Source organism: Hemiscyllium ocellatum, chromosome 39, assembly GCF_020745735.1.
Source record: "Hemiscyllium ocellatum isolate sHemOce1 chromosome 39, sHemOce1.pat.X.cur, whole genome shotgun sequence".
Classification (NCBI taxonomy): domain Eukaryota; kingdom Metazoa; phylum Chordata; class Chondrichthyes; order Orectolobiformes; family Hemiscylliidae; genus Hemiscyllium; species Hemiscyllium ocellatum.
The window spans coordinates 535,585-560,207 of NC_083439.1; the positions used below are offsets into that span (position 1 = coordinate 535,585).

The window sequence follows — 24,623 nt, forward strand, 5'->3', positions numbered from 1 at the left end:
TTGGTTTGTGTGGGATAGTGGGGGGATGGGGGGTATATTGGGTTGCGTGAGGATAGGGGTATATTGGGTTGCGGTGTGGGGCAGTGATGACATATTGGTTATAGTGGGGTGGATGGGGGTATATTGGGTTGTGGTGTGGGGCAGTGGGGGGATGGTGGTATATTGGGTTGTGGTGTGGGGCAGTGGGGGGGATGGGGGTATATTGGGTTGTGCTGTGGGGCAGTGGGGGGGATGGGGGTATATTGGGTTGTGCTGTGGGGCAGTGGGGGGGATGGGGGTATATTGGGTTGTGCTGTGGGGCAGTGGGGGGGATGGGGGTATATTGGGTTGTGGTGTGGGGCAGTGGGGGGATGGGGGTATATTGGGTTGTGGTGTGGGGCAGTGGGGGGATGGGGGTATATTGGGTTGAGGTGTGGGGCAGTGGGGGGATGGGGGTATATTGGGTTGAGGTGTGGGGCAGTGGGGGGATGGGGGTATATTGGGTTGAGGTGTGGGGCAGTGGGGGGATGGGGGTATATTGGGTTGAGGTGTGGGGCAGTGGGGGGATGGGGGTATTATTGGGTTGAGGTGTGGGGTAGTGGGGGGGGTGGGGGTAGTGATGACATATTGGTTTGTGTGGGATAGTGGGGGGATGGGGGGTATATTGGGTTGCGTGAGGATAGGGGTATATTGGGTTGCGGTGTGGGGCAGTGATGACATATTGGTTTGTGTGGGATAGTGGGGTGGATGGGGGTATATTGGGTTGTGGTGTGGGGCAGTGGGGGGATGGTGGTATATTGGGTTGTGGTGTGGGGCAGTGGGGGGGATGGGGGTATATTGGGTTGTGCTGTGGGGCAGTGGGGGGGATGGGGGTATATTGGGTTGAGGTGTGGGGTAGTGGGGGGGATGGGGGTAGTGATGACATATTGGTTTGTGTGGGATAGTGGGGGGATGGGGGGTATATTGGGTTGCGTGAGGATAGGGGTATATTGGGTTGCGGTGTGGGGCAGTGATGACATATTGGTTTGTGTGGGATAGTGGGGTGGATGGGGGTATATTGGGTTGTGGTGTGGGGCAGTGGGGGGATGGTGGTATATTGGGTTGTGGTGTGGGGCAGTGGGGGGGATGGGGGTATATTGGGTTGTGCTGTGGGGCAGTGGGGGGGATGGGGGTATATTGGGTTGTGCTGTGGGGCAGTGGGGGGGGATGGGGGTATATTGGGTTGTGCTGTGGGGCAGTGGGGGGGATGGGGTTATATTGGGTTGTGGTGTGGGGCAGTGGGGGGATGGGGGTATATTGGGTTGTGGTGTGAGGCAGTGGGGGGATGGGGGTATATTGGGTTATGGTGTGAGGCAGTGGGGGGATGGGGGTATATTGGGTTGTGGTGTGGGACAGTCGGGGGGATGGGGGTATGTTGGGTTGTGGTGTGGGACAGTGGGTGATGGTGGTATGTTGGGTTATGGTGTGGGATAGTGGGGAATGGGAGTATATTGGATTGTGGTGTGGGATAGTCGGGGGATGGGGTATATTGTGTTGAGGTCTGGGGCAGTGGGGGGATGGAGGTATATTGGGTTGTGTGGGAGAGTGGGGAGATAGGGGTATATTGGGTTGGGGTGTGGGGTAGTGGGGGTATATTGTGTTGAGGTGTGGGGCAGTGGGTGGATTGGGGTATATATGGTGTTGAGATGTGGGGTAGTGGGGGATGGGGGGGGATGTTCACCAAACTGGGAATTTGTGTTGCAGATGTTTCGTTCCCCTGTCTAGGTGACATCCTCAGTGCATGGGAGCCTCCTGTGAAGCGCTTCTGTGATGTTTCCTCTGGCATTTGTAGTGGTTTGAATCTGCCGCTTCCGGTTGTCAGTTGAGGTCCGGGATAGTGAGGGTATTGGGATATATTGGGTTGAGGTGTGGAGTAGTGGGAGGATTGGGGTATATTGGGTTGAGGTGTGGAGTAGTGGGGGAATAGGGGTATATTGGGCTGAGTTGTGGGGCAGTGGGGGGGATGGGGGTATATTGGTTTGAGATCTTGTGTAGTGCGGGGATGGGGGTATATTGGGTTGAGGTGTGGGGCAGTGGGGAGATTAGGGGTATATTGGGTTGAGATGTGGGGGTATGGGGTATATTGGGAGTTGCAGTGTGGGATAGTGGGAGATTGGGGATAGAGAAGCTGGTGGGTCAGCAATGCCCCCCCCCCCCCGTGATCCAAGACATCAGTCAAGGAGAGTAGGAGAGCAACTGGGATGATACTGGAATATTCCAGGGATATTGAGTTCATAGAAACTAGAAGCAGAAATAGCCCTTTGTCCCTTGAGCCTGCTCCAAAGTTCAATAAGATTAGGGCTGATTAGATTGTAATCTCAAATCGGCATTTCCTCATCTGCCAATAACCTTTCACTTTTCACTTAGTAGAATCTGTCCATCTCACCTTTAAAAGTATTCAAAACATCTGCTTCCACAGCCATTTCAGGAAAACAGCTCCAATGCATTGTGATCCCCAGAGAAAAAGAAAATTTTCCTCATCTGTGTTTAAAATGGGTCACCTCTTAATTTTAAACAGTGATCCCAACATCGAGATTCTATCATGACAGAAAACACCCTGTCCACATACAATCTGTCAAGATCCCTCAAATCTTATATGTTTCAATGAAGTCAATTCCTATTCATCTGACCTCCAGCAGCTACAAGCCTCACCTCATAAGACCACCCACCCAGTCCATAGAGAAATAGAAAACAGTTACAGGACTTGGCACAACAACTTTCTGTGGGAGGGAATTCTACAGGCTCCCCACTTCCATGGTGAAATATGACACCATGTTTGTGAATTATCATAGTCTCAGATGGTTGTAACAAAATGGGGAAGTAGTGAAAGTTTTGGGAAATGGGACAGATTTTACAACAGATGGAAAATCTGTTGAATGCGGTTACAGTTTACTGATATTTTATGCATTATTGATTTTGTGAAAAGCAGCAGGTGTCAAACCCAGGAAGCCATGGAGCCACAGAACATTGGTCCAAGTACATCTCCAGAACAGAACCTCATGGAAGGTAAGATGAATTGGTTGGACAGAGTAAGCAAGGTTATTAATGTACTCCATTATTTTTGAGCATTAACCCCTGAACTTCCACTTTCCCAGTCTGCCTTGGCACTGGATGCCCCTCCCTCAGAGTAAAGATTAGAGTGGTGCTGGAAAAGCACATCAGGTCAGGCAGCATCCAAGGAGCAGAAAATCTGGCGTTTTGGGCAAAAGCCCTTCATCAAAAGCCCGAAACATTGATTTTCCTGCTCCTGGGATGCTGCCTGAGCTGCTGTGCTTTTCCAGCACCACTCTAATCTTGACTCTAATCTCCAACATCTGCAGTACCCACTTCTGCCCCTCCCTCAGAGACAGTGTCTCCCTGAACAGTTGATTCTAAAAGCGAGGGTGATGCTGGAGAGTTAGAATTAGAAGCAGGATGATAGTAAAGGAAGGACATACTGGGCTGCAAGCCCAAGACTCGCAATATCCTGCTTAGTCACTTGTGTGCCCTGAATTGAGACTGATAATGTAGACTGAATGAGCTAATGAAGTGAGTACTGGTATTCAGTGTAACTGGCACTTTAATCATTGTTGTTGGATTGTCTAACTTTTGTTGCAACAAATCATTTCTTTACTGTATATCTCCATTTGGTGGCCAAGAATGTTGAGGTTGTGTGTAATGTAAGTGTTACTGTTGGGGAAAAGTTAACATTATTTGCCTGGAAGCCATTTTCCTGATTTGGCTGAGAGTTCCATTTTTTGTCCCCAGCCAGAATTTTGCTGGCTCTGCATTCCTTACTGTGAGGTAATGTGAAAGGTTGTCCTTATCTTCCTTCTCAAGATCGTGTCTCCTCCCTTTGCTGAATGATCAGCGCAAGCTGTAGAACCAGTCAAGTTGACACAGACTTTCCAATTAGTCCTCCTTCCTTCTCTATTTATTGCCTCTTCACGATCATTCAGCCAATTAGGGATATCTCTGCTTAGTATTAGCAATCTGTGTAACTAAAGCAGGTGCTGATACCATTTGATCTGTCCACTTGTAGAATGCATAATAGTGCTTTAGTTTTGAAATAATGACTAACCTCTAATTTAGTACCACCTTGTAAGCATGCCAATCTGCGTAATTAACGATCAGCTCCTATCTGTTTTCTCGATATAATCCTGTAGTATCCTAATGCACTTTGGAATAACACCGAGCCATAGTTAGGACAGTGAATTCCCCATGATATATCATGTAATAAACTACTCAGATCGCAAGGTCCGAGTCTCGAGAGTTTTCTTCAACACCCATATACCTCGGTATTCTCCTTTCCCAAAACACATATCAACCTTTCTTTCATTTTTGCAAAAACTGTTCAAGACTCTCAGGTTGTTCGGGCTCCTTTGCAACAGGTCGCGTGCAACCGTTCAGGTATTCCTTCAACCTTGACAGCTGTACGGGTCACTAGGAGGACGAGTTATGGGCCTTTCCACCTAGAAGAAAGGGAATTCTTTTCAAAGGATTTAATCATCACATATTCCCCTGGGTGGAACGGATGCATGGGGCCATCACACGGCACGGGAAGGGTCTCCTTAACCAACTCATGGTTGTGGGTGTTGACCTGGCATAATCCAGAAGGGACTCATGAGTGAGAAGCAGTACCACATCTGCGGGAAGTTTGGGGGGTCGGAGCCCCGTGGGCATTGGGCAGCCCAGGAGTACCTCAAAGAGAGTTAGTCCCGTAGTTCGATTAACTTGGCCCCGGAGAGTGTAAAGGGCTAGTGGCAATGCCTCTGGCCAGGGCAGACCCGTATCCTGGGTGACCTTGGTTAAAGTAGTTTTAAGGGTACCATTCATCCGTTCCACCATCCCCGAGGACTGGGGCTGATACAGAATGTGGTGTTTCCATGTAATACCCAAAATTTTACTAACCCCTTTTGTGACCTCTGCAGTAAAATGCATCAGTCTGCCACTGTTAACACTATTCGGGACACCAAACTGAGGAACCACATCCTTCATGAGACACTTAACCACTGTTCCAGCATCATCCATACTTGTAGGGAAAGCTTCCACCCATTTGGAAAACATATCCATTCTGACCAGCAGGTATTTGGGCGGCATATGGGCAAAGTCGATCTGCAACTGTTGGAAGGACCCATCTGGGATAGGCAAATGGTCATAGTTGGCCAGTGGTTTAACATTAATATTCTGTAGGTTGATCAGGCAATGGGACACTAGGGCTTGTGCCGCTGCAGTGAAGCCAGGAGCGTACCAGCTTTGTCTTACTGCATGTATCATTCCCCGTCTTCCTGTATGACCAACTCCATAGGCAGCCAGTGCCAAAACATGCAGATGTGATCAGAGGCAGACAATTCTACCATCCGGGTGTTTCCTAAGCTGCTTGATTCCTTAGCCCCTATACGTGCCCAACTATCTTTCTTGGCCTGAAGTGCGAGCCACTGAGTGGCCACTATCCTATCCGCCTGTAGGTCTAAAGCGTCTTTTGACTTCCCCCTCTTGAGAGCTTGCAAAACATACACAGTGGGGGTTAAAGCTGCTTGTTTGGCAGCTTGGTCAGCCCGCGCATTCCCTTGGGATATTGGATCGTCTGTAGCAGTATGGGCCGCATACTTAATCACAGCCACAGCAGAGGGAAGCATTATAGCCTGCAGAAGGTTGTTAATGAGCAGGGCATGTTGGAGGGGTCGTCCAGAGGAAGTAATAAATCCTCTATGTTTCCATTGGGCTCCAAAATCATGGACTACTCCAAAAGCATATCTAGAGTCAGTGTAAGTTTTAACAGACTTTCTATCAGTTAGAATACAGGCCCTGGTGAGGGCAAACAGTTCGGTTGCTTGCGCAGAGGTCCCTTCCGGCAATGCAACCAATTGGGGTTGTTGATTGCATATCCGGCCAAGGTTTGATGGTCCGAGAGCCGAAAAGAGGAACCATCAATAAAGAGAATCATGTCTGGGTTGTCCAGCGGGGTCTCAGAGAGGTCAGGGTGGGGGGGTAACAACCTCCTGGACTGACTGCAAGCAGTCATGGTCCGCCACAGGTGGGTCATGGGAGATTGGGAGAAGGGTGGCCGGGTTCAGCACGGGTGCATGTTGCAAGGTAAGGTAGGTACGGGATAGTAAGATGACCTCGTAGCCAGTTCTCAGTGATGCTGTAACATGTTGGGTTGCTGGTAAATTTAGCAGCAGGGAGACTGAATGAGACACAAGGACAGTGCACGGATAATCCATCACAATAAGGGTGGACTTTTCTACCATTACAGCAGCAGCCACAGCACGCAAACAGGCCGGCATTCCCCTTACAACAGGTGGTCTACAGGGCATCGGAGATCCCCATGCATCTATGTCAAAATGCCAGATGCATATCCCTCTTTTTCATGTACATAAAGCTGAAATGGCAGCATATAGTTAGATATGCCCAGAGCAGGAGCCGAGGCCAGGCATTGTTTAAGTGTGTCAAAGACCCGTGACATCTCAGGCGTCCATGTCACCCGGGTCGGTTGCTTTGGTGGGGAAGCCTCACGGAGAGGCGCATTAACAATACGATAGTCTGGGATTCAGTGTCTGCAATAGTTCACCATGCCCAGGAAAGACAGCAGTTTAGTACGCGAAGCAGGAGGAGAAAGTTTGACAATGGTTGCAACACGATCCGGAGATAAACCTCTGAGACCGTGCGTAAGCTTTTATCCCAGGTACTGCACTTTCTTCTGGCACAGCTGCATTTTCCCCAGTGAGACTTTATGTCCATTCTGAGCCAGACAATGGAGCAGTGCTAGTGTCCATCATGTCGTAGGCAAGGCCGAAGCCACAAGCAGATCTTTGGCGTACTGGATCAAGGTACTGTGACCTGGCAGGCAGAGGTCCTTCAGGGTCCGGTGCACTGCAGAGGCATACACTGTGGGGTTCTCCGTGTACCCTTGGGGAAGCCGTGTCCATGTATATCGGCGACCGCCATAAGTAAAGGCAAAAAGGTACTGACTTTGGGGAGACAATTTAATGGAGAAAAAGGCTGAGCAGAGGTCTATAACTGAAAAACAGATAACGGTAGCAGGAAGGCTCATAAGGATTGCATTAGCATCCGGAACTGCTGGAGAGCAGGGAACAACAATAGCGTTAATCGCATTCAGATCCTGCACAAACCTCCATTGGCCCAGCTTCCCTGGTTTGGGATGGGGAGTACAGGGGCTCACTGTGAGGACCAGGATGCCCTGGTGCAGGAGGGAGTGAATAACCTCCCGAGGTTTAATCCCCTCAGCTGCAGCTGGTGACAGATTGTACTGTCTTATAGACAGCAAGGTGGCCCCTGGTTTGACAGTGACTGTGCGAGGTGGAGCTGATCACACTAGGCCCACATGATTGGATTGTCGCACCCACAATGACGGAGGGAGAGCCTCAAGTAGCATAGGGCTGTCATAGGTCGGGGTGGGTGGTAGTGCCTGCAGGACAAAAACAGTAGGAACCGAGAAGGGATGGCAACGAATGCACAACTCCTCTGGTCCTAACACAGCAACTTGCAGGGAATCAGGTTCGGATGGGTCTAGGGGCAGAAATTCCCGCGGCAACTCCCAGAGCCGGAGCAACATGGACCCCAAGTCCTGCGGGCGTGACGGGGCTTTAACCACAACCGGGATGTAGGTGTCAGAGCGGAACAGTGGCTGCTGGTCGGCAGCAAGTAGGACCTCTGCTGTCGAGCCTTGCTGCCCAACATAATAAAGCCCAGTCAAGTGCAGGGCAGAGGGCAGGGTCCCGCAGGGGCGGGGTAGGATGGATCAGGGTAGGTGAAGTACGCCGCAGCGCAGTAGAAATCATGCAGAAAATTACTTGTCTGTAGGATCCAGTGAAGGAAGGAAATCGTGGGGAATGGCAGAGCATGCAGTAAAGATGGGAGAGAGGAGAGAAAAGAGGCATGCACAGGGTTGTCGGGGGATGCCCAAGCATAAAGCGTGGGAGTGGGAGTGGGCAGGGATGACAGATTAACCATAGCAGCATGCAGCAGGAGCAAACTGGAGCCAGGAAGCTCCTGCGTAAGCCCCTGAGGGGAATAGTGAGTAGAGGCATTAAGTTTGCATAGTGTTTGGCGCCCCAAAAGGCTGAGTGGGTAGGAAGGGGAAATTATAGCCCAGTCAGGCACCATGCTTGGACCAACACCAATAAGGACAGGATCTGAGAGAGATTCCTCAAGGGGTACTCTGGAGACACCCACAGAGTGAACAGTATCAGAGCTGACAGGAAGAGCTGCTGAGGGAGGTGTAGAGGAATGTGTAGCCCTGAAGTCCACCAGAACCTAAACTATACGGCCCCCCATCTCGACCTCCATCATGGGATTCTCGGACGGGGAGTGGGAGAGCCATATGGAAGTGGCCTGCAAAACCACCTGCATGCGGCAGCCCTGGGCTTACGGGTCAGGGGGGGAAGGGGTCACCAAAAGAGTAGCTGGCCGGTGAAAGCTGCTGCTGTACCAAGAAAACAGGTTACCGCTGAGGAACCCGCTGAGGGGTTGAAGTGTGGAAGTCACGTGCCCAGTGACCAAACTTCCCACACGACCTGTACTGATCCTGGCTAATATCCCGCTGTGGCTGTCTCTGTCCATGCCTGCCCCAGCCAGCCCCTTTTCTCAGGCCACTGACCTGATCCTGAAATCCTGTCTGTGACAAGCGGGAAAATGACATCTCGGTCACCTTTTGGTTGTTGAAAAGGCCCTGCTGATTCATGTTAGTGAGAGGGGTAAGGAGTTGATCCCAAGTTTTAGTTTGCCAATCAAGATTAAAAGACTTAAACGTATGGGCATGTCAGGGCTGCATGCAATGGATAAGGGTCTGAGAGGCCAATCTGTCATTAGTCGCGAGGGGGATGCCTGCAGAGGACTCCCAAACCTCCTTAAAGCGAGCGAGAAAATCAGGGAAGGATTCGTCAGATTTCTGCAGACAGCGGGTGACCTCACCGAAATCTGCCTGCTGTCGCGCTGCTGCCAAAATAATGGATTGAACCTTAACTTTAAACCAGTCTGCCTGCGCTTCCCCATTAGCCCCTGTAGGGAATACCAGGGAGCCCTTGACCGATGCCCAGCGAGCCACATAAGCCAAACGCAGCAAAGCGTTAACATCCTGTGGCAGGCAGTTGTAAATATCGCAGACCTGAACGAGCCAACCATAGAAGGAAACGGGACGCTTAATCGGATCGGGGGCATCCTGGAGCACAGCACGGACATCAGCATGAGTCCAAGGCTTGTCAAAAGGGACGTCCCCAATCATGAAATGGGGAGCCTGGGTGGAGAACTTCGCCGCGTCCTGGGAGCGGAGAGTCATGCCAAAATGGCTACACTGCCCAGGAGCGGCACCATCGGTGGAAGAGGACACAGTAGCCTCTGAACTGGAAGCAGGGACAGTTGCATCAGAACCAGCAGGCCGAGCGCTAGGACCCTGTGAAGCAAGTGTGGTATCGGGTTGGTGTGCAGGGGCAGCAGCTCCAGCACCTTGAACAGCATCCCGACCCTACAGCCGGGAGGTCACAAGAGCAGCAATTTCATCAACCTGAGAGTCAGAGTCTGATGTAGGGACGGCAAGTTTGGGATACTGGGTGGAATAAGATGGAGGGGCGGTATAGTGGGTATCCGCAGGAGCGGAAGGGACGGCAGCTTCACTGGAACGCTGAGAGCGGTCTTTGGTCTTTGGGGTGGGGGTGTGTGCTGATGGCCTTTAGCAACTTCCTTAAATTTATCCAGACAATCGAGCATGTACGCCGTGTCCCAGGAGGGATCCCCGTAACCACCCTGAATGTTCGCATGCCAGTAATCAGTCTTATTGAACCGAAAAGAGCCCCCACAAGGCCAATTGCCATGGGAGCACCCGTACAGATCGGAGGTGAAAGGGATAACATACCGGCTCTCACCAGTCTCCTTCCAGACGGTGTCAGCCGGTAATCCGGGGGGAAAGAGAAGGTCTCCTACCTTACTCTTGCATCGAACATATTTACGATAGCCCTCGAGGATGGTGTCTGGCCTGCACAGCGGAACAGGATTGACCTGTCCTGGGGGCTGGTGCTTCAATCAGTCCCTTAGATACTCGCAAACCCATCGCCCCAACCCAGAATCGCAAATAAGTACCTATAAACAAAGAAATAAAACAACCAAAACACACAAAGACGAATGACTTAACATTACTAATAGCAGCGCCGCAACCACTCCTCAAGGTCCTTACAGAAGCAGTGTTCCGGGCCACAGGCAATCTTCCATCTCGCCCTGGGGGATAAGCCCACGAGCTCAAGTCAGGTTAATACCAAAAATAAATTTAATGAGATCTTTCTCTTATTCCATCTTGCCCTCAGGGGATCAACCTGCAAGGCTCAGATCAGGATCACGTGTGTGGCCAATAAATGTAATTTCGAGTGTCCCTTCACACTCTTAACAGCCAACTGAACACACATTTAAAGCACTGTCTCTGAGAAGACAAACCCCACAGTAAATGAAATTGCAGGTCCGGCTAACCTCTTAAATAGAGGCCGAACCGACTACTCCAATTGTTGAATAAAGCTCTCAAGACTCGGACCTTGCAAACTGATTAGTTTATTACACAATATATCATGGGGAATTCACTGTCCTAACTGTGGCTTGGTATTATTCCAAAGTACATCAGGATATTACAGGATTATATAGAGAAAACCGATAGGAGCTGATCGTTAATTACACAGATTGGCATGCTTACAAGTTGGTACTAAATTAGAGGTTAGTCATTATTTCAAAACTAAAGCACTATTATGCATTCTACAAGTGGACAGATCAAATGGTATCAGCACCTGCTTTAGTTACACAGATTGCTAATACTAAGCAGAGATATCCCTAATTGGCTGAATGATCGTGAAGAGGCAATAACTAGAGAAGGAAGGAGGACTAATTGGAAAGTCTGTGTCAACTTGACTGGTTTTACAGCCTGCGCTGATCATTCAGCAAAGGGAGGAGACACGATCTTGAGAGGGAAGATAAGGACAACTTTTCACATTACCTCACAGTAAGGAATGCAGAGCCAGCAAAATTCTGGCTGGGGACACAAAATGGAACTCTCAGCCGAATCAGGAAAATGGCTTCCAGGCAAATAATGTTAACTTTTCCCCAGCAATGGGACAGCGATTCTTGTTTTGACATTTAGATATTCAGTGTCTTTAATAGTACCCGGTATTAATTAATTGATGTCTGTGAAACGGAACATGACCTGTCAAATTTCCATCCTAAAACTGGTTGGATTACAGCCTTGCTACAACCATCATCCTCGTGATGGCTGTTACTCCCTACTCTCATCATTACAATTTTAGTGACACATAGAAACTTGTGCTATTTTCTGTAGCACAATATTAATGAAATGAATGTGTGTTTGCCTCTTTATCTCTGTCTCTAAATTTGTCACTGTGTCTTTTTACCCCTCTCTCTCTCTCGCGTCCCTCTCTTCCTCTTCAGGTTTAGTTTCCTTCTTTCTTGTTTTTTGCCCCTTACTTTCTGTCTCCTTTTTTTTATGTCTTTCTATCCATATCTCTCACTCATTGAAGGAATTTGTTATGTGAGCCAGACCTGAAAGTTAAATCCGTAAAATTGACTGATGTTTTGCCAACAGATTGTCCCAGTGCATAGGTGAAAGTGAGGACTGCAGATGCTGGAGATCAGAGTCAAGATTAGAGTGGTGAAGAAAAAGCGCAGCAGGTCAGGCAGCATCCGAGGAGCAGGAAAATTGACATTTCGGGCAGGAGCCCTTCATCAGGAGTGAAACCATTCCTGAAGGAGGGCTCCTCCCTGAAATGTCAATTTTCCTGCTCCTCGGATGCTGCCTGACCTGCTGTGCTTTTTCTTCACCACTCTAATCTTGTCCCAGTGCATAGTAACCTAAAGATAACAAAGGCATCAAAACATTAACAGCAAGGAGGGATTAATTTTAGAGAAACAGTAAGGCACCTGTATCATCGCTGCTTTTTATTTTGAGATCTGAATCCAAATCTAGTCCAGATAATAAAACAAAGTATTACTTCTCTTTGAATACCTTGGTGAATTAAGGCTGTAGTATTTTAGTCGCATTGAAGGACATTTTGAGTCAGAGGAGAGAGAGCTTGACTTTGTCATACGCGTAACTGCATGGAACTGATTGAAGGTTTTAAAGATACAAAAGTCACATGTTCTATGACTCACTTTTATGCGCATAACAATGAACTTAAACTTTATTTTAGAAATTTGAAGGACATTCGTAACCCTAAGACAGAAAATATGCAAGTTTCTGTAATGCAATATTGTAATCTTGGATGATGGCTGTATAACTTTAACGATCATTCACTCTGTTCCTTTGTTTTAGGTTCCAATAAATCCAGAATGGATTTTGAGAACTCAGAGTTAATCTTTGTGAATCAGGCCACTGTGGAAAAACTGGCAGGAGGACTGATCTCTCACTATCTTCCTGATCTACAGCAATCAAAAACTGCCCTCCAGGAATTGACGTATGTTTCTGAGTGTATTTACCTTTGTTTGTTAATTATTGATTGTTTCCTTGTGTATTCTAAGGAAATATTACTTTACTTGAGATTAGTAATAAACTAAGATGCAGTCACATGAGGAAATATTAACACAAAGGTACACAGTTGAGTTGGATACATAAGGTTTGATATGATTATAACTATGGGTGCTCTCATCCCCAGTTACCTGACACCACTCATCAAATCTCATTTTGTTTAAATAGGTTATTATTTAAATTAGCAAGTATATCTTTTGGAATTGTTAATCCAGGAATTTTTATATGTGAAATGCTCATCCCATTGAGAATGGTGAATCCATAAGGCTGGTCAGACACAGACAAACATTGTCTTACCCCTTCCAATGACTTGACAGTTAGTTCTGCACAGCACAGTATTCCCACAAAATTATAAAGCATCTCCAGATAGACTTCCTCGCACAAAACTCCCTTAAACAGCTCCCTCCTCACCTCTGAATCTATCTCAAGATGTTTTCCTCAAGGAATCTCCTTCCCTTACTACAAGCTTTTCTGTTAAGTGGTTTTCCCAAATTATCTTTGCAAGTACAGCTAAGAATTTCCTAACAGTGGGAATATTCAGTGTAGTGAGTGAGTGAGTAAGGAAGAGCACCAAGGCACACTGCCTGTACGTAGGTATACATATGTACAGGGTGGGGATGGGTGTCTCTCTCAGGTAGGTTAGGTGTAGTTAATTAGCACATCAAAGGAGACACAGACAGACATGTCTTTGAAAAGATGGTAGATCATACAAATGAACATGAATTAGGAATAGGTGCAGGCCATTCAGTCCCTTGAGCCTGTTCTATCATTTAATAAGACCACGACTAAACTGGTTGTAACCTCAAAACTACAGCTTTATCTAGCTGAATCCTTCATCTCCTTCTTTAACAGGAACCGATCAATGTCTACTTAAAAAAGTATTCAAAGTTCTGCTCCCATCCCTTTTCAATGAAAGAATTCAAGCTTGATGACCCTCGGAGAGAAAGGAAATTACCTTATGCCATTTAAATGAGTGATGCATAATTTTTAGACAGTGACACCTGGCTCAAGATTCTCCCATAAGAGAAAACATCCCCCTCCATTTCCACCCAGTTAAGACCTGTTAGCCTTTTATATGTCTGAATGAAGTCAATTCCCATTCTTCTGTATTGTAGTAATAGGAGCCTGCCCTGTCAAACCTATTTGCAGAAAGCAACCAGCCCATTCCAAGTGTAGTCTGATACACTTGCTCCGAACTACTTGCAAAGAAGTTTAAGCATAGAATTGGGAGTGTCTAGTTGAGAGGGACGGAAGGGTCACTGCCGGGGGTGGTGAGTGAGAGAATCTGCAGGAGAATTGACAAAGAAACGTTGAAAATAGGAGCAGGACTAGGCCACTTAATCCCTCAAGCCTGCTCCACTATTCACTTTGAGTAGGGCTGATCATCAAGCTCAGGACCCCAATCCTGCCATCCATCATATCCCTTGATCTCTTTAGCCCCAAGACAATATCCACTTCCTTGAAAACACAATGCTTTAGCCTCAACTACTTTCTCTGGCAGTGTATTCCACAGGCTCACAACTCTTTGGGTGAAGAAGTTTCTCCTCATTTCAGACATAAGAGATTTACTCCTTATCCTTAAACTATGACCCTTCACAGTCAGGAACATACTTCCTGCATCTAACCTGTTTAGTATCCAAGGCAGGTATTAATGGATATTATGTCCAGTAAATGCTGGGATATGCCCACATGGTTTCTCGTGACTGTACACTTTGTGTAGCAGAATGTCAGCACCTGCCAGTCAACAAACAAACCACTGACACCATCTGATAAACTGTGGGAGTCAGCATAGTTATCTGTGGAACCAGCAGAGTCTAAAATGGAACTGATAATAGTAATAGACTTTATTACTTTTTAAAAGAATTTTTATTTCAACTATTTTAGACAGAATCAAGTGATCTTATTAGATACGCTGGAGCAAGAGATTGCTAAGTTCCGGGAGTGTCACTTAGTGCTGGATATCAACATGCTTGTAAGTACCATGTTAAAGAGACTGTATATTATGCATAGGTTGCAGTAACTATCTAGAGGAATAAAGATGGTTCCACATTTATAGAATCACACAGTACAGGAAGACACCACTGTGTGTATTGCGCTTGCCTTGGCTATTTGAAAGATTTATCTAACAATTCGTCTCCTTCCTTGCAATTAAATTGCAGACTGTGAAAAGTTCATTAATGTTGTCAGACTCTCATTGGGTGCAACTGCCTTGGACTGACGAAGGAATCAGCTCGTGCAAACAGAATTCCTTGTACATGTCTGATTTAGAGGAGGGGTTAGTCTGATGGAATGTTTTTCTTGCTGTGACATGACATTTTGCAGTTTCTAAATATAATTTGAATTTGATTGTTTTAACTAATAAAATTCAAAATTTTCAGATATTCATTTATGTGACTTTATCTTTCCTTTATTCACAAGTTGTGAGCAATACTAGCTGGTCTAGCATTTGATTCCCACCCCAATCGCCCTGGAGGAGGCAGTAGTGAGGTACTGTCTTGAATTGTTGTAGATGCGATGTGGGGATGTTATGTAAAGACCACTTATTATTTTTGGATAGCAGACTAAAATGGTAACTGAAAGATACCGCTTTAAACAGAGAAAATGGTGAAATAAGTTATTGTCGTTTTAAAAATGAGTCACTGAATACATTGTGAATTGTATTTACACCATAAGCTTTTTCAAGCAGTGGGGAAGGAGGCTGGATGCCTTAGCTTAATTGACCAATTGAGGGCTCAGGAGGGCTTGGCGTAGTAACAACTACTTGATTGGTTCTCTGTCTCTGTCTGTCTGTGTGTGTCCCTTTCTCTCTACGTCTGTGTGTGTGTGTGTGTGTGTGTGTGTGTCTCTGTCTGTCTCTCACTCTCTCTCTCTCTCTCTGGTCTCTCTCTCTAGTCTCTCTCTCTCTCTAGTCTCTCTCTCTCTCTAGTCTCTCTTTCTAGTCTCTCTGTCTCTCTCTCTCTGTGTCTCTGTCTGTGTGTTTCTTTCTGTGTGTGTGTGTATGTCTCTCTCTGCATCGGTGAGGTTTTGAGAAGATTTGTAGCTCAGTTTGAGGTTCAGGATATAGGTTTGCTCACTGAGCTGGAAGGTTCGTTTTCAGATGCTTTGTCACCATACTAGGTAACATCTTCAATGAGCCTCCAGACGAAGCATTGCTAATGATTCCTGCTTTCTGTTTATATGTTTGCGTTTCATTGGGTTGGGGGTGTCATTTCCTGTAGTGATGTTATTTTCTGCTCTTTTTTTTTCAGGGAGTGGTAGATGGGGTCTAACTCGCTGTGTCGGTTGATAGAGTTCTGGTTGGAATGCCAAGCTTCTAGGAATTCTCATGCGTGTCTCTGTTTGACTTGTCCTAGGTTGGCTGTGTTGTCCCAGTCGAAGTGGTGTCCTTCCTCATCTGAATATAAGGATATTAGTGAGAGATGTTCATATCGTTTTGTGGCTAGTTGGTGTTCATGTATCCTGGTGGCTAGTTTTCTGCCTTTTTGTCCAATGTAGTGTTTGTTACAGTCCCTACATGGTATTTTGTAAATGAGATTAGTTTTGCTCGTTGTCTGTGTAAGGTCTTTCATTAGCTGCTGTTTTAGTGTGTTCGTGGGTTTGTGGGCTACCATGAGGCCAAGGGGTCTGAGTAGTCTGGCAGTCATTTCAGAGATGTCATTGCTGTAGGGGAGAGTGGATAGGGTTTCTGGATGTATTCTGTCTGCTTGTTTGGGTTTGTTGCTGAGAAATCTGTGGACTGTCTTCATTGAGTACCCATTCTTTTTGAATAAACTGTATAGGTGATTTTCCTCTGCTCTGCGTAGTTCCTCTGTGCTGTAGTGTGTGGTGGCTCGTTGAAATAATGTTCTGACGCAGCTCGTTTGTGGATGTTGGGATGATTGCTTCTGTATTTAATATTTGGTCCGTATGTGTTGTTTTCCTGTAGATTCTGGTTTGAAGTTCCCCATTGGCTGTTTGCTCTACTGTGATATCTAGAGGTGGCAGTTTGTTGTTGTATTCCTCCTCTTTTAGTAAATTTATGCCAGTAAGGGTATTATTGATGGTCTTGAAGGTGTCCTCTAATTTGTTTAGCGATGACACAGATATCATTCACGTAACGGACCCAAAGTTTGGGTTGGATGGTTGGCAGAGCTGTTTGTTCAAGTCTCTGCATTACTGCCTTTGCTAAGAGGTGGGTGGGATGTATCCAACTGCAAAATCTACCTGGTATATTCATTCATGCCCTCATTTGGAGTATTTTTTGGAAGATTTGTTTCTGATCATTGTGTAATTTGACAGGTCCATTTTTGATCATTTGAAAAGTCTGATGAGGTGTACTCCCAACCCCAGTTTGTGTCCCCTATGTTGTCCATTTTCTGTTTCTATTTGGATCCCAAAACAAAGTTATTAAAACTAGGACAAGGATTGGATTGCCTGAGTTGCAGCAGCTGTTTACAGTTTGATTGTGAGAGATTCTGCTCTTCTTTGTTCTTGTTTCTATGATTGGAATCTGGGCAAAATTGACCATTACGGGGAGAATGCGGGTGTATTTTTTCTCTGCCCATTTCCCTGTAAACTACTCTTTCCGCAAATTGCCGTCTGGAAGGAAAATGTGGAAAAATAACTTTCAGCGACACTAACCACCTTGTCTCATAGCAAAGGACTGGAAGGAACCAAAAAACAATTCACCAACTGAGTGGCCTGGAGAGGTTCTATTTAACTGTTTCTCCCACATTTATTTTCTCTCTTGTTTTTGACTCCTAAATATCATTGTCTTGTTTCTTTGCGTGTCTTTACATGTTTTGGAATTTAAGTTATGATAGTAATTCATGTTTTTTTTGTTGGTTAAAAACATTTTGATTACAATGAAGTTGCTGTCTTAATAATAAGAAACGTGAAGAGCATATTCCTGTAACTGTCTAATTCTGGTTAGGTAAGGTTTAGCAGACAGTGACTTAATGACATTTTTGCATTTATGACAGCTATAGTGGGACTTGATTTCCAATGCATTATTCCAGGGAGTTGTGACAGCCCATAACTCAATTAGGGAGGGAGTTCACGATTTTGACCCAGTGACATTAAAGGAACAGCAATATATTTCCAAGTCAAGATAGTGAGTGGCATAGGGCAGATTTGTAGGTGATGCTGTTGTCGTGTATCTGCTGCCCTTATCCTTCTGGGTTGCTGATTCGGAAGCTGCTGAATGAGCATAGATGTCTCAGGATCTTTGGTGAAAATTTGCAGTGCATCTTGTAGATGGTACATGCTGCTGCGACTGAGAATTGGTGATGAAGGAAGTGGATGCTTACGGATGAGGTACCAATCAAACAGGCTGCTTTGTCCTGGATGGTGTTGAGTTTCTTAGGTGTTGTTGGAGCTGCATCTATCCAGGGCAAGTGGGGAGTATTCCATCACACTCCTGATTTGTGCCTTGTAGATGGTGGACTGGTGTAGGGAGGGAGTCAGGAGGTGTTACTTGCTACAGGATTCCTGGCCTATGACCTGCTTTTGTAGCTGCAGTCTTTATAGGGTGAGTTCAGTTCCATTTTGAAATGATGACTCCATTAATGGTAGCAGTTCTGATCTTATTCTGGCAAGCCAAATTCAGGAATTCAGATCTCACCAAAAGTAAAATGTGAAAGTGTATTCAACAAACCTGATCATTTATCCATAAAAAAGTGGAGTTGAAATGCCCATCAGCCATGATTGAATGGCAGAGTGGACTCAATGGGCCAAATGGCCTTACTTCCACTCCTATGTCTTATGGCCTTATTATGCACTGTACTCCATCTTCTGTTCTTGTTTCCAAAAATATTTTGAATATTTTTCTGAATATGATTAACTTAGTAAAAGTTTTGTTATTTCTTTCTCTTTAGTTCACAGAAGCAAAATGTTATTACAATAAGCTTGTTAACATTCGAAAGGAAATGATAACACTGCATGAAAAGACAACCAAACTAAAGGTGAGTGCTAAGACTCCCACTCCCTGGGGGTAGTAACTCAGACACTCCAGGGAGTCATTTCCAACTCACTAAGCAACTCTTAGTTTTCTGCTCATTAAATAACATTTGTCACAACAAGCATTGAAAATGAATTTTGAGAAACGGCTCAACCTGGGTCAAATCTTTTTTAAAATTCATTCATGGGATGTGACGTTACTGGCTAGGCTAGCATTTGTTGCCCATCCCTAAGTGTCCAAAGGACAATTGAGTCACCCACATTGCTGTGGGTCTGGAGTCACGTGTAGGCCAGTCCAGATTATGATGGCAGATTTCCTTCCCTGAAGGTCATTAGTGAACCAGATGGGTTTTTCCTGACAATTGGCAATGGCTTTATGGCCAGCATTACAGTCTGATTTCCAATTTATTATTGAAATCAAATTCCACAACTGTCAGTGCAGGATTCAAAGCCAGGTACCCAGAAGATAACCTGAGTCTCTGGATTAATGGTCTATACTACTACCATTAGACTATCACCTCCCCTTTTCTCAGGTTCTTGAATCTTCACCTGTGGGCTTCTGTTTTTTCCCAAGTGAAGTCAATTTCTTCATGAAGCTTTTCTGCCAGCAATGTGCCGTTTGCTGTTGAGCATTTGTGACCTCCTTTAAATGTCTGGCAATTTCAGTCTGTCTTTGTGTGTGTGATACCCTTGGGCTGACTACAAGGCACCTTTACTTTGGGATTGCTGTTTATGGACATTCTGAATGGTCTTTGATCATCTTGATCATGAGTTTACTCATCCATATGATTTTGGGCATCTTACCAACATGAAGGGAGGGAGGCTTTCAGTTCACAGGCTACACCACAATGATGGGGCCGATATATGGGCCTGTGAAATTTGGATCAAATATGCTAGTGCTGTGGCTTTCCATCTTAAAGTATAGATTTCTTTTCCAAGCTGTTCACTTGGTCTAAGTAGATTGCATTACATTATATTGGGACTTCTGGTCAATTGGGACTGAACGCTCCGTTTACTTATTTAGGAGAAGTTCTTGGGCTGTAACTCATCAAAGATTTTGAGACTTTTTGGGCCTCAGTTTTTCACTGAAAGGGCATTAATATTACTGGCTCTTGTTTATTTACGAGGCATTTTTGTGAAATTTGTGGAATTTTCACATTCTTTCTATATCTGCATGCATTTCCTCCAGTTGTGCCAGTTTCTTCCCACATTCTGAAGATGTGCAGGTTAAGGTGGATTGGCCATGGGAAATTGCCCATAGTGTCCAGGAATGTGCAGGCTGGGTGGGTTATCCATGGGAAATGCAGGGCTAAGGGATAAGGTCTGGGTGGGATGCTCTATAGAGGGTTGGTGTGGACTCGTTGGGCCAAATGGCCTACTTCTACACTGCAGAGATTCTCGAAAATGAATTTGAGTGACTGATTGAAGACTTTCACAGAGGAGGAAATGTAAAGCAAAGATGTGAAGAAGCAGCTCAGGGAATCATAGAAACTAAATGTTAGTTTAGATTTAACAGAGTGGGAAATTCAGTGTGTTACTGAGGGAGTGCAGCACAGTCAAAGGGTTATTGTTTAAGGGAATGCTACACTGTCATAGTCAGCACTGAGGGACCATTGTACTATCGGACGGTCAGCACTGAGGGAGTGCTGCACTGTCGGAGGATCAGCGCTGAAGAAGAGTCCCACTGTTGGAGGGACAGTGCTGAGTGAGTGACATGCTGCTTGAGGGTCAGAGGGAACACAGCACTATCGTAATAACAGTTTTGTGGGAGTCCTGCACTGTAGGAGGGTCAGTAATGAATGAACTGTTGTGTGGTGAGAAGAGTAACTCTGAAGACACTTTGAGCATCTATACTAATGATCTCTTTTATTCAAGGAGCCAAAGGACAGAGTGATGTATCTGCTGTGACTCCCAGACAATGGTTACAACATATTTTACAATATGAAAGTACGATAGGTTACAGTCTTCATATAATCCACCATTTATAAGATTTGTAAAATATAATTGATGCAGTATCCTTTTATTAATTAGAGTTCATCCACTCCCTGTGCTTACCCAGTCATGTTTGTGATATATTACTCCTTTTCATTGTGTCTCTTCCCCTCCCCTCACCCTGGTTTTTGATGTCTGTACAATAAGTTGGCCACACCTTCTGGATGGATAATTGTGGTGTTTTCACATTGACATGTCTGCATGTCTCTTTCTTTCACATTACGCCTGTGAGTGCACCTCTCTCCCAAGTTTACTTGACGACAAATGGGGAGACTTGATTCTTATCTCCACATCCTTCTATATTTCTTTGACCTTGTTTCTTTTTCCACATTTGTGATTGGTGCTCACTTCAAGTGGGACTGGGGACATCCTCTTTGACTGTGTATCTGTCCAGGTATGGGTGCTGTACTGCTATTTCCGATTGTCCTGCTTTTCTGATCTGTAATAGGTCATAATGTTACTCCATTGACTTATGTTTGTTGACTGGATTTGAAGTAGAAGATGGACTGTGTGTAACGGGTGTAATCACAGTAGGGTGGGGTCCACACTGCTATCTGTGAAGCATTGTCCATCTGCCCAATTCCCCTTTGGTAGCTGGCCATGGAGATGGTCTGCACTCACTTACCAAATTGTGCGCTCACAGTTTTCTGTACCTGGTACAATAGTTGCATCCAGGTGTGCGATTGCTGCACCACTCTATTGAAAGTTGGTTTGGCTACTTCCTCTTCTGACTGCTTTTGTGATACAACAGACTGTACTGTCGCTTCCCTTGTGCAGCTAATCTCCGATAACTTAGTCATGAACCCAGTTTGGCACTTCCTGTTGGGCTGTCTGCTGCAAGTTATGGAACCCGTCATCAAGAAACCAAGCTCCATAGACTATACATAGCCATTGTCACCTCCTCCACTATCTGGTACATCCCAGTGAAATTAAACAATGGATTAACTAATTGTTTGCCTGTTGTTCCAGGAGCTGTACTGCAATTGTAGCATGTACTGGACACATTCAACAGCAAGCGCTTTAGCTAAAGGAGACTGTTGGTTCAGTCAACCTATTGGGGTTCGGGAATAATAGTCAACCTACTGGTCCCTTCACTAGCTCAGGATATTCAGGTTGTGGAGTTAGTATTAGGGGTGGAACATGTTTTTGAGTCGGGGTCATGGTCTATCCTGCCGCTGTTGGTAGCGGAGAGCAGTGGGAGGGCCTTATGTAACATGCACCTTTCACTATCATCCCAGCACCACAGAGTGGCCTCTTGGGTTCCAATACCATTTCACCACATCACCCATCATCTGTTGTCTTTGTCTAAGGAAATGTTTGTCCTCCTGTGGGTTGACATGACATACTGAGCTGAGGATGGTGTCATCATTGAGGTTATCCCTGTCTGTGGCTGGTCCTCCTTTTGCCATTTCTGTCTGCCATCCTATTCTTGCTTGAGCTGAAATAATTGATAGATTGGACATCTCATTTTGATTGCTGTACACTCATGACGAGTAACTGTCCTTAAGATTAGGTTTAGGATTAAGGTCCTTCTAACTTCTTCTCACAGAGTCCCTGGACTATGATCTGTTCCAGTTGGTGTAAATTATCTGATAGACCTGCAGCCCTTCTCAAAAATCCCCTGCACTAGTGCAAACCCTGTTGCTGTTCCCACCTGAAGATTTGTTTATCTTGGTCTTGTTGTGGATACAACACTTTGACCCTACCTGCTCTTTTCTAAAGAACAGCGGAAACTACCTGGCAGAGATTCTGTGTTCTAAGCTCTATTTGGAAGTACCACATTCCTTTTGGTATTTCACTCCCCAGAAATCTTCCACTTCTCCAACACCTTATATCATTGTTGTTGGTTTTGGATGTAGGTTGCTCGCTGAGCTGCACTGTTCATTTCCAGATGTTTTCTTATCCTACTAGGTAACATCGTCAGTAGGCCTCAGGCGAAGCAATGAAATTTCCTGCTTTCTATTTATTTGTTTGGGTTGATGATGCCATTTCCATTGATGAACACTCACTTCCTGTTCCTTTTCTCAGGGGTTGGTAGGTGGGGTCTACACAACTCGATGTGTTTGTTGGTAGTGTTCCGCTTGGAATGCCATGCTTCTAGGAATTCTCGTGTGTGTCTTTGTATGGCTCGTCCTAGGATGGATGTGTTGTCCCAGTTGAAGAGGTGTCCTTCCTTATCTGTATGTGAGGATACTAGTGAGAGAGGGTCATGTCATTTTGTGGCTAGTTAATGTTCATGTATCCTGGTGGCTAGTTTTCTGCCTGATTATCCAACATAGTGTTTGTTACTATTCTTGCACGGTAATTTGTAAATGATATTAGTTTTGCTTGTTGTCTGTATAGGGTCTTTCAAGTTCATTAGTTGCTGTTTTAGTGTGTTGGTGGGTTCTACAGGAAAACAACACATATGGACCAAATATTGAACTACAGAAGCACCCACAAACGAAGCTGCATCAGAACATTATTCCAACGAGCCACCCTACACTGTAGCACAGAGGAACTACGCAGAGCAGAGAAAAATCACCTATCCAGTGTATTCAAAAAGAATAGGTACCCAATGAACACAGTCCACAGATTTCTCAGCAACAAACCCAAACAAACAGACAAAACACATCCAGAAACCCTAGCCACTCTCCCCTACAGCAATGACATCTCTGAAATGACTGCCAGACTACTCAGAGCCCTTGGCATCATTGTAGCCCACAAACCCACCAACACACTAAAATAGCAACTAATGAACTTGAAACACCCTATACAGACAATGGACAAAACTAATGTCATTTACAAAATACCGTGCAAGGACTGTAACAAACATTACATTGGACAAACAGGCAGAAAACTAGCCACCAGGATACATGGACACCAACTAGCCACAAAAGACATGACCCTCTCTCACTAGTATCCTCACATACGGATGAGGAAGGACACGACTTCGACTGAGACAACACATCCATCCTAGGATAAGCCAAGCAAAGACATGCGAGAATTCCTAGAAACGTGGCATTCCAACTTGAACTCTATCAACAAACACATCGAGTTAGACCCTATCTACCACCCCTGAGAAAAGGAACAGGAAGTGACTTCACCACAGGAAATAACATCACCAACCCAAAGAAACCCAAACATATAAATAGAAAGCAGAAAATTTCAGCATTGCTTCATCTGAGGCCCACTGAAGACGTTACCTAGTAGGGTAACAAAATGTCTGGAAATGAACTTTGCAGCTCAGCGAGCAAACCTATATCCAAAACCTCAACCTGAGCTACAAATCTTCTCAAAATTGTTGTTGGTGTCTATAATTACACACCCCATTGTAGGTTGCTCACAACAACTGGTTTATGTCCAATTTAAAAATTGCATTTCATTTTGGTTTGTCACTCCTGACGGGTTTAGGAGCTGATTGTGTGTATGTTACATAGAACATAGAAAAATACAGCGCAGTACAGGCCCTTCGGCCCTCGATGTTGCGCCGACCAAAGCCTACCTAACCTACACTAGCCCAATAACCTCCATATGCTTATCCAATGCCCGCTTAAATGACCATAAAGAGGGAGAGTCCACCACTGCTACTGGCAGGGCATTCCATGAACTCACAACCCGCTGAGTAAAGAATCTACCCCTAACATCTGTCCTATACCTACCACCCCTTAATTTAAAGCTGTGTCCCCTAGTAACAGCTGACTCCATTAGCGGAAAAAGGTTCTCACTGTCAATCCTATCTAAACCCCTAATCATCTTGTACACCTCTATCAAATCTCCCCTAAACCTTCTTTTCTCCAATGAGAACAGCCCCAAGTGCCTCAGCCTTTCCTCGTACGATCTTCCTACCATGCCAGGCAACATCCTGGTAAACCTCCTCTGCACTCGTTCCAATGCCTCCACATCCTTCCTATAGTATGGCGACCAAAACTGCACACAATACTCCAGATGAGGCCGCACCAGAGTCTTATACAACTGTAACATGACCTCAGGACTCCGGAACTCAATTCCTCTGCCAATAAAGCCCAGTACGCCATATGCCTTCTTCACAGCACTATTTATCTGGGTGGCAACTTTCAGAGATCTGTGTACATGGACACCAAGATCCCTCTGCTCATCCACACTACCAAGTAGCCTACCATTAGCCCAGTAATCCATCTTCTTGTTACTCCTACCAAAGTGA

General features: G+C 45.5%; 1 protein-coding gene across 1 annotated transcript in view; it reads left to right on the plus strand.

The window, feature by feature from the left end:
• The window catches only part of bloc1s6 (biogenesis of lysosomal organelles complex-1, subunit 6, pallidin), a 32,456-nt gene that overhangs the window by 5,614 nt on the left and 2,219 nt on the right, over positions 1-24,623 (plus strand). The window contains exons 2-5 of the mRNA XM_060852920.1: positions 2,945-3,024; positions 12,320-12,461; positions 14,417-14,504; positions 18,388-18,474. Of these exons, the coding sequence (XP_060708903.1) occupies positions 2,970-3,024; positions 12,320-12,461; positions 14,417-14,504; positions 18,388-18,474 (372 nt within the window). The 5' untranslated portion in view covers positions 2,945-2,969. The remainder of the gene's footprint in view (positions 1-2,944; positions 3,025-12,319; positions 12,462-14,416; positions 14,505-18,387; positions 18,475-24,623) is intronic.